Source organism: Carassius auratus, unplaced genomic scaffold (assembly GCF_003368295.1).
Source record: "Carassius auratus strain Wakin unplaced genomic scaffold, ASM336829v1 scaf_tig00216558, whole genome shotgun sequence".
In the NCBI taxonomy this organism is placed as follows: domain Eukaryota; kingdom Metazoa; phylum Chordata; class Actinopteri; order Cypriniformes; family Cyprinidae; genus Carassius; species Carassius auratus.
The window spans coordinates 1154054-1167648 of NW_020528631.1; the positions used below are offsets into that span (position 1 = coordinate 1154054).

A 13595-nucleotide genomic window follows, 5' to 3' on the forward strand; every position below is an offset into this window, starting at 1 on the left:
GATATTTGGCATTAAATTATTTTCTTATGCAAGTGGCTGCATGATAAGTGGGACGGACAGTTATGCAGTGTAGTCTTTATCACCCTGCAGAGGTTTCTTTTGCAAAATAGTCTGCTGAATATACACAATCCCTCAGATCAAGAACCACTGGAGTAGGCGATTTGGGATATATTAGCTTGGTCTGTTACGATGCTTTGTGTGTTTGATTACCAATGCCTGAGTAGTATGGTGTTGCACACAGAGGATAAAAACGTTCAGCCTCGACTCTTTATCATCATGTGTTAAAACTTGCAAAGCCTACCAAATTAAACAAAACTATTTACAGCGGTATAGCACCCACCCATAATAAAAAGTAGGGCTGTGCAATTAATCATCTCGTCAGTACAGCCAGTTCCGTGATTAGTAGTAAAACTCTATAAGGACTGTGCAATTAATTGCATGAGTGCATCTTGTAGCTTGACGGAGCGGCATTTACTACACGGAGCCGTAGTTCACTGACAATTGGGGAAAACACGTAAAGCATCACAGATTGAATTGCCTGCGATAATGAATGTGATGTTACATAGCTTGTCAGTGAACTAAGAAACGCTGCACCATCTGAAAGCAGGTGATAGAGATTTAATACTAATCATGGAACCGGTTTTACTGACAAAATTCTCTGCTTGGTGTACAGCCATTACCAGGAAAACCACAAGGTTTCAAAAGTCCCAGATAGTGGCAGAAAATGAATGTGTTTTATATTTACATTATATATTTCCCCAGGGGGAAGTACCACCACACATAGAGTGTAAGTCCGTGGGAAACACTGAGACAGTAATACATTTCAGTAGACTGACTGAAAGACAACACTCACGGTACTTCAGGCTAGCGATTTTGCTAGTCAGGCTAGTGTATCTGCAGACCTCACCAGTCATGAGGTAACACATCAACTGTATTAGAAATTTCAACACATCATCAGATGGGCAGGAGGTAGACGAGAAAAGCATTCCAGAGGCAGAAGATAATTTCAGAGAGCAACAACATGTCCAATAACCAACAGGTCACAAAGATTATACGTGTCCCTGCCAACAAAAACAGGTGTTTCTTAGTTATATGATATCAGAAAGACTGAGGATTAAAAGATTCGATAGCTGGACATTAGTAGTGGAATGAATCTGGTCCCTGACCTAACACACAATCTTACACTCCGATATCTACATTATCTCACTGTGCATTCCCAGATTGTCCTGCTGTAGTACAGGTTTCCACAGAGCCATTATGAAGAGCTAAATTTAGCAGGGAGGCTTGTCACACTTGATGATATGGAGCAGGGTTATATAGCTGCTGGGGAGAAGGTGGGTTTGGGTAAAAATTCAGGACAATAGCACAACACAGTTGCTGCGGTGGTTAAATAGCCACCCAGCAGGGCGCAGTGTCTAACTACAGCCTGTAGATTACTCTGACACCCAACACATATGCTGGCACAGGGAATACAACAGCTTCAAGAGGTCTATGGTCACAAGAAGAAGCTGGTCACAGCTGGTCTGTTCAGAGGTAGGCGAGTTTGGGACACTGGGGAATAGGGATGCACGATAATATCGGCACAATATCGGTATCGGCCGATAAAAGCTTAAAATGACCATTATCGGTATCGGCCGATATGAATATTTCTGCCGATGAGCCAAACCGATATTCTCCAAGTGAAATAATTGACCTGTTTTTCAGATGTGAATGTCTGTCTACATTTGTAAAATAATAAATTTATGGTAGAATCAGTACAGAAGAGATACATGGATTTCTCTTCAGTAAAATTAAAGTTTAAATATATCAGTATATATTTGTATATATATCGATATCGGTATCGGCATCGGCCAAAATTATTTTGAAAATATCGGCATATCGAATATCGGCCAAAATCCAATATCGTGCATCCCTACTGGCGAACAAAAGAATTGACACAGCTCGACCGATCCAGCAAAATACACATGAATGCACAAGCGTTTTCTATATCGCTATTCAGCCATGGTGATGCTGTTGAACAACTGATACAAAATAAATATTTTTTGAGCTGTCAGATTGTAGTTTAAACAATGTTATTGCAGAGACTGAATGCTGGGAAATAAAACCAGAACACCACATCTTTCCATTACAATATTGTGAAGTGTGGTTGAATGCTGCTGCATCTAAAAGCCATAGAAACTCCAAATATGTCCCGCCGAAGTAGTACCATAACACGCATAATGGGAATCTTTTGATTGCTGTTCTTCAAGGCTTCTCAGTTTTTTTCATGGTAAGAAAGTATATTTATAATGATGAAGTTTGACGAGTGTTGCTTTTACAAATGCACATTATAAATTTGTACATCATTGCTCTTTTGTTGATTTTGATTGCTTCCATTGTCCTCATTTGTAAGTCGCTTTGGATAAAATGACTAAAATGTAAATAAGCGACTCAAACTCTGAAAAGTGATTTCAAATGGAGCAGCACTTCCTACTGATCAAAGATATGTGCTTCATGGACAAGCTGCGCATTAAAACAAATGGCAGCCTTTGCGATATCAATCCCACTAGACAGGACAATTCACGTGACATTTAGTGTTATCCACGATTTATCTGTCAGCCCGTTACAACCCTTTGTTTTGTTTTCTCGTTTCTGCCTCTTTTGTTTTGAGAGTGTTCCAGGTATGATGTTGATTGGCTCCTGCATCTGGATTGGTGCATTTGAAAAGGCACAACTTAAAAGCCCTGATGTCACTTCCTTTCCCCAGATCAGAGCAAAGGGAGAGACCGCATAGAGAGAAGAGGAAGAGAGAAAGAGTTGTTGGGTTTTGGCTGTGTGTGCGCTTAGTTGAACTTTGATTATTAAGAGTGAGCTCTGTTTGATCTTTGAAAGAGATAAAAATTTTGTTTATTGAAACTGTTTGGTATTATGACCCCATTGCTTGTTATGATGCAGATTTGGATTCTCCTTTTAACTCTGTTTGCCTGATCTTGTAAACAGTTTGTATATCATTGTAAATATAGAGTTGGGAGAAATTAAGGAGTTTGACGCCATTTTGTTTATTGAAACCTTTTTGATCTTTGTTTTTGGGTTAGGGAGTTAGGTTAATATATTGTACTTTTATTTTATTTTTATTTTGGTTAGGGTTTAGGAAAGAGGTCTTAAAATAAGGAAGCTTATTTTTTTTGTTTATTATTTTGGCCTGGTCAACTCCTGAAGGAAATTCCCCATTTATTTATTTTGATGGTTATATTTAATTTTTTTTTTTTTGCTTTTAGCTTGTAGTTGCAATTAAATATGGGAACAGGAGGTGCAATTTTTTCTTACAAAATCCGTAACAACAACTAACCTACACTCCAAAAACTGCAAGTAAACACAGGTGAGGAGACCGCTCAAGACACTTCAAGGACCTCGATATCTCTCTCTCACACACACACACAGTCAGAGCAGATGTTTTTGGAATTAAACAGGTTGTACTACAGAGATAAGAGAAACTGATTATACGATTTACAAATGAACAGATAATTCACTTTTTAATTCACTGTTGACTGTACTCCATCTGTGTGCGCACAGACTCACAAAGTAGCTTCAGCAGGATGTGGATCGGAGGAATAACAGGAAGTAAATTTAGGATACTAAACTGGTGCAGACAGGAAAAGCCATCAATGTTTTAACAGACCATCAACAGAGTGCTCAAGATTTCCTGAGAGCGTGTGACGGTTCAGACAAGAAGATCCTGTGAGATCAGTATGACATGCATGAACCGTATCAGACAAGTAACAGGTTACATGCAAAAAAGTTATTCACCATGGCTTTTATTGAAGACTAGTATGCAGATTAAGTTGGGCATCTAATTATCCATTCAATCTTCCTAATGCTAACCCCACCCACAGAAAATGAAGTAAACTTGCTAAACAATGAGAGGAAGAACTGAATGCTCAAGCAGGAAGGAAGGAACCGGTCTGTAAATGTGCTAAGAGTAGATAACTAAACACCTCCTCCCTCCTGGACAGGACACCCCCCCATATCCTCCTGAAACAAACAAGAACAAAATGAGCTTCTTTGTTCCCTTCTCCATTTAAAACTAAACTTATCCAAAGTTTTTCTTTAAATAACATAATAACGTTGTTGAAAATGCAAATATTAGCACTAATCAAGGAGAGCAGAACTGATCTGATCCTGTGGTTTGGTCTCTGATGTGGTTGTCAAAAGCTAGCCAAGGCGAAAACCACCAGCTTGGGTGCCTGCATTGAACTTCTCTTCCTTTTCATTAACCCTTCTTTTTTTCTGTCTTTTAACAGTGCGAGACGGAGTGGCAGGGCTGCATTCCTCTGCTTTTAATTAGCAGGAAATGAGGGCAGCCAATGACAAGGACCATTTACACCAGTGAACGAGAGAGGTTAGAGAGAGAGAGTGAGATCTCAAGGTGCTAGTTTCACTATGTAAGTGATCTCATAAGAGATGCCTAGGGACACAGGATGGCAGACAACATGAAGTGCCATCCTTCACAGGAGTAGTAATGACAGCAAAGCACACTGGGTAACAGCACCACAACAACAGAAGCTCATTGACAAGCCTAAGCACGACCGTACGTGACAGGAAAGAGACTGTCTGCCAGTCTTGAAAACATGTTAAACCAATTTTATTAAATTAAAGAGCGAGACAGGAGTATATTATAGAAGGTTTCTCATTTCGGCACTGATGGTTCAATCTAATGTTTTTGAATCCTGTGCCGCCCATGTCACAAGACGAAACCTGTACCAAGAGCGATAAGGTAGATATTTATCAAGGAACTTTCCAGTCATGCAGTGCAAATCAGCAGATGTGTAAAACCAGTTCATTGGCATTCTGAAGTGAAACTCTGCTTCAAAATCCAAGGACCAATCAGAGAGCAGCGCTACCCTGAGGTTCTGTAATTAAAATGTGGGTGCCTACAGCAACTAAAATAAAAAACAAATATTTACAGAAATAGTGCATTAGGGCTGTGCAAAAAATCGAATTCACTTTTCATGAGATGTGCATGAAAATCGAATTCGATTTTCATGCACATCTCATCAGTAAAGGTGCTCCTGTAATTAGTTGTACATCACCAGCACGTGCATTCAGATCTGCTAATTTAACCAAGGGAACCCCCGCCAATAAAATAAAAATACAAAAATAAAATAAAAGGATTGAAATTCCAGAATAAGATGGACAACAGAAAGATGAGCTGTTTATATGGATGATGAAAACACACGGAAAAAAAAAAACTGATTCACAATGTTGACTCAGCATCTGTCAGAATGAGTACTGACCCCCACCAGCTTTCAGCTGATGATGATTTTAAGGACAGGAACAGAAAGATGCAGAGAGAATGGAAAGAAAGTAGGGACTTTTTACATTTAACAATTTTAATGATACAGAATTTAAAAAACACAACATTTTACTAAAAGTAACAAAATTGGACAGAATTTATATAAATATTAGTAACACATAAGGTAACGTCTTAGTTGAAATATTAATCTTAATGTCAATTTCAACATTTAATATTAAAATCATCAGTTGTGTGTGTTAACAGTTAATGCAGTCTGAATAAACATGAACTGACAGTGAACAACTAATCTCTTTAACCAACATTAAGATTCATACTGTAATAAATGTTCATGTTAGTTAATAAGCTACATTAACTAATAGAGCACCATATTTAAAGGGTTACATTAATATTAAATATCAATATATTATTTTTATTAATATTAACTAATTACCGTATTTTCCGGACTAAATTAATTTTGTCATGAACCAAGAGAAAACATTAGTCTACAGCCGTGAGAGGGCGCTCTATGCTTCTCAGTGCTCCTGTAGTCTACACTGAGCAGCATAGAGCTCACTCTCTTGGCTGTAGATGGTAATGTTTTGTCTTGGTTCAAAATAAATGCGACTTATAGTCCAGTGCGACTTATAATTTTTTTTTCCTCGTCATGACATATTTTTGGACTGCTGCAACTTATAAGTATTTGGTATCCAAATAATGTATAATCCTACAAAACTATTATTATCAGTGAGCAGAGCAGAGCCCCAAGACGGAATGAATGGTACACGAGCGGAACACACAATAGACACGTTTCCAGTGTAGGGCCAAAAGCGGACGTCCTAGTGCGTGCCAGGGCCAGTCGTGTTTCCACTGTCACTTCTGGGGCTTGATCGTGCCTCGTCAGTGCTTCCTCAGGGCCAACAGCCCGGGGTTTTCTGGCCTTTCTAAAAGAAAGTGTAACATACTAAAAACGTTCAAAACATTCTATTCTATGCAACACTTTAAAAACAATGGTAACAGCAAAATTGTGTGTGTGGAAGGGTTAGTGAAAACATTGGCAGGGCAAGTAAAATTTTGAAAAAAATCCTTACTGTTGAGCCTGTTAATATATTTTTGAATTTTTTTTATTTATTTCTTTGATGGCAATGCTGAATTTTCAGCAGACATTACCCCAGTCTTCAATGCCACACAATCGTTCAGCTATCTAATATGTTGATTTTTATCAATGCTGCATACAGTTGCGATATTAAGTTCTGATTAATATTTTTATAAAAACCATGATACAATACAACCATGATGCGTGTAATGATACATTTATACATATGAGATTTAAATATATAAATATGACATTACGCTTACACAGAGACGTTCATATGAGTCTTATCCAAATCACTTCAGCCATAAAGCCAAATTCATTTATGGTCAATAACAGCTTTGTGTGGCTATTGTTGTGAGGTTTAATGAATGCTTAAAAAGTGAAAGAATGCAGAGGCTCACAAAATCAGCTTTGTGCTGGACACACTGGTGGTGCAAAAGGCTCAAACAGAAAACTGTTACCGAGGTCATATCCCGTATGCCAGAGCAGTGATGTCATGTGTGTGGGAGTGGGTAATGTTGAACACACAAAGCTTCATTGTCCAAGCACAGACACCCTGTGAAGCCACACATACTATCACCCACCCCATCCATGCAGGCTGACCTCATTCACACCACACACTATTTGTCTTTCCATGTCTCTTTCTCTCTCTTTTCTGCCACCCGGTTCTGTTCGACCCTGCCATCGCACTCTCTGTGCACACAATCAATCGGTTGACCCCACTAGCCTGCTAACCCTTCACACAAAGCACAGTCTTCCTCTCCCATGATGCACTTTTGTTTTTGACACATTAAAGAGCTAATTGAGCACAAATGCAGCAGCATAACGAGGAGATAGAAGACAAAGACAAAGGTTTGTGTAGCGCAGGGGATGGCGGTGGCTCCTCTGTTGTGTTTGACAGAGGGATTGATGGAGGCCGATATAATATCAACAGCGAACCAGAATTTTTCTCCCCCCCTCTCTCTCTCTCTCTCTCTCTCTCGCTCTCACACACACAGTTGGGTGTAGTGGAATGATAAAATTACAACAGGTGACTAAGCTTCAGTGAATAGTCTTTAGAACACACACACACTCAATCATAAGCCCAGAGTGAAACAGCTGTTCATATCTGTTAAGAGCTCTAGAAATAATCAATGGTTGCTCTAGAATATTTTTTCTTGGTTTCACAATGTTGACGTGTATTTTTTCAACACACAAAAGCTGAAGAATGTGTTTTGGACTTGTTCAGAGAAATCACAGTGTCCTAACCAGACAGGACACAAGATTCCAATGACAAGCAGTTAGTCTGTCCACAATAAACATGAATATTTAGTTTAATAAAACTATGAAAAGTGACAATAAAAGACCAACATGTTACAAAAAATATATCCTAATATAAAATATTGATATAAAGTAAGAACACTTCCTCTTTGTGTGAGTGAGTGATGTATAGAGGAATGTTATTATAAGAAAAACAGGAACTGCAGATGAAATTTTGAATGAAATCAGTCTGACAACATTTAGTGTAGAAAGGACAGGAAAATAACCCACTTATATCACAATGACATCTGTGTTTTCCCATGAGGTCTTGTGCATGGTTCTCTCTGATTGGCCTTCTATTAGGCAACACTCAAAACAGAAAGGGAGGATAAAAAATAAAATAAAATCAACACATTGGTTTGGAGACACCAATTTCTGCAGTGAAATAAAACCTGCATTGTTTCCCCTCCACTGCAGAGAGCAAATTGGAGGTGAAGAGTTGAAATCACAGGGTGAGACAGTCAAACAGAACCTCCTCTGGCTGAGGCCATGGTCCACATAGATCAATTCAAGGACCATTTTCCAGCCCAAAAGAAATAAGCATGATCATAATTACACCCAATTAAAGCATTTAAAGAGACAGAGCAAACATTAGACGAATTCAATTGCTTAATGAATGTGTAGATGAGCACTGAGGAATACTGTCTGATTTAGCTAAACAATTCCTCTGTTGCTCAATTAGAGAGAGGAAAATGCAAAGGCATACACAGCGTCTCCAAGCTGCTGGTTGTAAAACAGAGGAAAAACAGCACAGAAATGGCATGAAAGAGGAGTGTGAAGGGGTGTGGAAATATTTCAGGCAGTTGTGGAATGTGAAAGGGTGAGGCCCTGCCCCCCACTTCAGAAAGAGAGAGAGAGAGAGAGAGAGAGAGAGAGAGACTAAAGACCAACCACTCCTGGACAGATTCTCCTAACCACAGTAGAACTACTCACAGTAAAACTACAGGCACACACGCTGCCTCATGCTATAAAGCATGACTTTTTGTTAAGAAACTGTTTTTTCTGTTCTAATGATAAGGTCATTCTAAAAACACTGAATCAGCCTGTTCCTGTGCTAGCTGGCCCATGAAAGCTCTGTTGTTCTCTTACAGGAAGCACATGAGCATGAGTGTAGTTAGGAAGTTAGTGACCATGTCTGAATCATTGCATCAGCTTAAGCCTATCATGCTCCCAGCTACTGTGGTGAAACAAAAGTTGTGATCTGGTTCAAAGAGAGCGGCAACTGAACCAGCAAAATTAATTCTTTACTGTACATGGATGGAAAAGTTGTTGAAGGGTGTGTGCTGGTGTCTGTGCGGTGTCAGGCAGACAGTGGTGCTGGCAGGGCAGAGTCTGATAAGAAACCTCTGTGCTTGTCAGACAGACCCCTTGATAAAAGGTCATCGCCTGACGCACAGAGACATGACTTTATCAGGGGCCACACAAGGGCCAAGTCCACACACACACACACACACACACAGCCACTGGGGTGAGCGAGACTCCTCTTTTCCCTGTGATAACCCTGTCAAACTCTTCCTGCTATCCAATTTATCACCGCCCAGCAGGATACAGAAAAAGAGAGAGAAACAAAGATAGAGAGAATAAAATGATCTGCACATTCACTCTATTGAACCCTGGCTCGAGCAGAGAACATGAGCTAATGGATCTAGCTAGCTAATTAAACTAGATGCTGTAAGAGATCCCAAAGGTCCCAGTCTATAAGAATCACTTCTGTTAGCACCTGGAACAACCTCAAATATGAATGCTGCATCTAAATTACTGTACTTTTACAGTCCTGTATTTAATGAAGAAATTGATCATTGATGAAGAGGGGTATTGGTACTTGTACAGTTTATTCACTGACCAATCAGAATCAAGATTTATATTTATTCCAGAGGACTGTATCATAAATGAAGCTACACTAATGACAAATGCATTAACAAAAGTAACAGTAAAGATATTTATATTGTTACAAAAGATTTATATTATAAATAAATGCTATTCTGTTGAGATTTTTATTCATTAAGAAAAAAAATGCTTTCCACAAAAATGTTAAGTAGAACAACTGTTTACAACAAAAAATGTTTCTCGAGCACCAAATCAGCGTAATAGAATGATTTCTGAAGGCTTGTGTGGCGCTGAAGACTGGAGTAATGAATGACTGCTGAAAATTCAGCACATATATGTCAGAGACACAGCAAACAAGCCATTTTAAGACAGAATAATGTCCAGACAACCTGTATAACCATGAGAAACCAAGATCTTTAACCTTGACTCTACCCTTCCATCGCTGTGTCCATTTCTGAACACCGCACTGGACTCAGCTGCCACTAACTTATCAAAGACAGCTCTAAAAACACCCTCAGGGTCACCTCTGAAGATCACAAGCATGCTGCGAACCTGTCTTTCTCTCGTCAGCCTGACACACACTCGAACGGTGAGGGGAGAGGGAGGGAGAGCAGTTGTCTCGTGTGGGGAACAGAAAGGGTGAAAGGGAGACGTAAGGGTGTTGGTATTCCTTTGCCATGACAACAGCTGCAAACACCCACAATCCAATTGAGCTACGAGCGTTTGTGCACAGATGTCACGAGAACTCGATCAAGACAACTGAGAAACATTACACCTCCAAACAGACACAAATTGTCTTTCATCCAGCAAAAAAGGGTGAAGATGCATTGAAAATCTTTCAAATCTGTGCAAGTCAGTCATGACTTACGCATAATTCAACACACCACAATAATAACAGTAATGCTTAATGAAATCCCTAAAACACTATCATCTGTCTAACCTTCTCAGTCCAAGCTCAGCTAATGACTTTTTCAGTTGATCTTCATTCTCACCCTTGTGCACCTCGTTGAAACCTGATCCGAGCAATAAAGTCAAGATTGAGCACATCCCCTTTCTAAAACTCGTGACAGACCAACACATCTGCCAATTTGTCCATTTTGTGATTATTCACATCAATAATGTCCGATTAACAGAAAATAAAGAGTTGTTCAGCATCACAATCTACCGCCAGCTTTACCAATTAATATAGCATCTTCCATCCACAAACATTATTTAATTATATCAAGCTGCTGTCTAGACATTAGTATCGGGCATTTAAAAACCCATATCAGTCTGATGTAAAGAAGAGGTCAAGAGAGATAGCAGACACCGTGTGTGGCTGTACAAATTTCCCTCCTTAGGCATTAAGTCTGAGTATTTACCGTTACAAATACAGGACTGGCCCACATCACCCTGAGCTGCTCATTTGCATAGGCAAATCAGTATGCAAATTCAGCTGAGAGCAGCAGAGATTTTACACCTAGTCAGTTCCATGTACGTGTTCAAAGAAATGTCAGAGAAAAAAAAAAGCAAGGATGAAGTTCTCAGCTCATATTTGAGTGGATTGAGGAGAACAGATAACAGCAAGAGAAGAGCAAAGTTCAGGTAAACAGAGCTGAATGAGTCCAGATACACAAACATGAGGATGTATCACTGCAGAAGGAACTAACAACTCACTGTTTGGTGACAGAGCACACAGCTTCATGAGAATTCTCTCATGGATATGCAAACGGACCAGGAAGACTTCTTAAGGAAACACATCTTTGCCATTTACGCATTTAAAGAGAGGAAAAAGTCATATTGTAGATGCAAGAACTTTAATAGTTTGGTAGCTCATCACGATCTACATACTAAAACTATAAGATATTAATAGTTTCAAAACTAACAAAACTAGACTTCATTTGCGGAACAGAAAGGAGAATATAAAAAAAAAGTTGATGGGCACAAAAACTGTTTGGTTACCAATTTTTTTCAAAAAATATTCTTTACTAAATAGTTTACATAATTTTCATTTTCAGAATGATTAGTTAAAAACAAGTTTTTCTCCTATAATAATAATAAATTACATCTGTAGTAAAAAAAAAAAAAAAAAAAAGTCAAGTCCATTCGTGAACTTTGCAGAAGTTCAGCTGGACGTCTGGACAGTCAAAACCACCAAACTCCTATTCTAAAGTGTGGTTTCTGGGGCTGAGTGTTGGAATGTGGGCTTGTGATCAGTCAGACCAAACTGGTTTATCCGGTGACGCACAGGGTGATTTTGCAACAAGCTGAGAGAATAGGAGCGCAAACAAATGTGATACTGGATTACATTGCGGCAGATTTTGCGGCTGCTCGTCCCTTTATGTTAAAAGATAAACAAAGCCGCGTGTTTGCATGTCAACAGCACGAGCATTCGTGCACTTTATGAAACTAAGACAGACAGACACTGGATGTGTGTGTGTGTGTGTGAGAGAGGGGGGATTCAAACCTTTGCGGATCGGAACAGAAGATGATAACTGCCTGACTATAAACTACATGCATTTCAGACACAAACAGCGCGTGGAAATAACGCACAACTGTGTAAAGTGAAATCAGTGACGGTACTAAGATACGTTACTCAAACTAGTTGCATTCAAAAAGAAACCTGCTACATAAGTCACAAAGACTCTAACTCCCTCTCTCAGGTTGTGTGGTAAAAAGTTAAAAAAAAAAAGTTTTATATGCAAAAACTATCTGGGATTAAAAACAGTGGTTTATCTTGTACAGTTGACACATTATTGTACGGGTTATTTATGCGTTTCTCTCCATAGGGAGCGTTCATGCAAAACTCAACTGCACGCCTTGGGAAAAAAAATCTCAATCTGCAAACAAACCTAATTGTTCTGGATTAAATCCTTTTTGTGGAGTACAGATTTACATTTTTGCATTCTTTAGTAAATAAACACGTAAAATGTGATTCCAATCGAAAAATAAACATGAAGTTTCTTGTGTGTAGCTAAGTTACAGAGGCTAACGCCACGCACACCCCAAAACAAGTAAGGAACCGTTGAAACGCCTAGTAAAATGTCGTTTACATCACAAAATAAACGTTTGGAGAAACATAAACTCGTAAAAGAGCTAAAATTTGATGGTACAGAAGTGAAAGTTAGTAAATATTGAGGCGTGTAAAAGTTGTTGATTTAGCAGACTGCTAACAGCGCTAGCGACCCCCAAACAAGAACTGACGGGAAAAATACTTTTGAAATTCCAACGGTAAAATACGGTCCAAAGAGGTTCAACCGTTTAGAATCAGATGCAAAAACGCTAAAGTTAGTCTAATTTCTTTTTAAAAAAGAAACCTTGACGGTCATTTTGGTTCTCTTTCGCTGAAAACCGATAACGTTAGTTTTGTGAAGTTGCAAAACACCGCATACATACTCGTGGTTCAGGTTTACACAAACGTACCTTCGTCCAAGAGTCTCTCCAGGTGTGTGAAGATGCCGCACAGGTTCGGTAAACTCGTCATGAGCTTCTTCTCGTTCAATAACTGCATGAGATAGTCGGGACTCGGCCTCGGTCTCTCCTTCACCTCCATCTCCCCGACCATCATCTTTGCACACAAACGCTCACAATCCTTCTCCAGAAAAAAAGAAAAGAAAAAGAAAACACAAAATAAAAAATAACGGTGCTGATCAAATCCCTCGTTCCCCCTCCAGGCTGCGGCGACCCTTTCCAGATACAACGACTGGTTTTAAGGTGCAGGCTCTCTCTCTTTATCTCCCTTTACTAAAGTCGCTCGATGTGGACGCGTTGGGTTCTTTTAGTTATACTGAGCTCGGCGCTACCACTCCGTACTGCCACCAGTTCGCTTTCTCTGAGGAACCTCCGAGAGCGCGCGACCCGCCTCCAGCGCATTGGCTGCATGCGCAACGCGGACACGCCGGGTGGCCAATCAGCGCGTAGGATGGTGAGGCGGGGCTAGTGCTTTCATCACTTGAATCAGAGCCTGAGATGATGGGCAGAAATCAGAGCCAATAGCATGCAGGCTCGTGAACGCTTAGAGTCACCGGCGGGGATGATATATTGTGAAACGTTGTGACAATTCGTCTGCGACAACAAGTATTTGCCTTGTGTTTTGATAGTGCTTGGCATTTTGGTGTGTTGCTT

At 39.6% G+C, this 13595-nt stretch overlaps 1 protein-coding gene across 4 annotated transcripts in view; it reads right to left on the reverse strand.

The window, feature by feature from the left end:
• The window catches only part of LOC113098438 (protein quaking-A), a 68719-nt gene extending 55420 nt beyond the window's left edge, over window positions 1-13299 (reverse strand). The window contains exon 1 of one of the 4 annotated variants that reach the window (XM_026263511.1): window positions 12894-13299. In XM_026263511.1, coding sequence (XP_026119296.1) covers window positions 12894-13038 — 145 coding nt within the window. In that variant the 5' untranslated portion in view covers window positions 13039-13299. The remainder of the gene's footprint in view (window positions 1-12893) is intronic. The other 3 variants (XM_026263510.1, XM_026263513.1, XM_026263512.1) reach the window with 3 other exon arrangements.
• Between the last annotated feature and the right edge of the window lie 296 nt (window positions 13300-13595).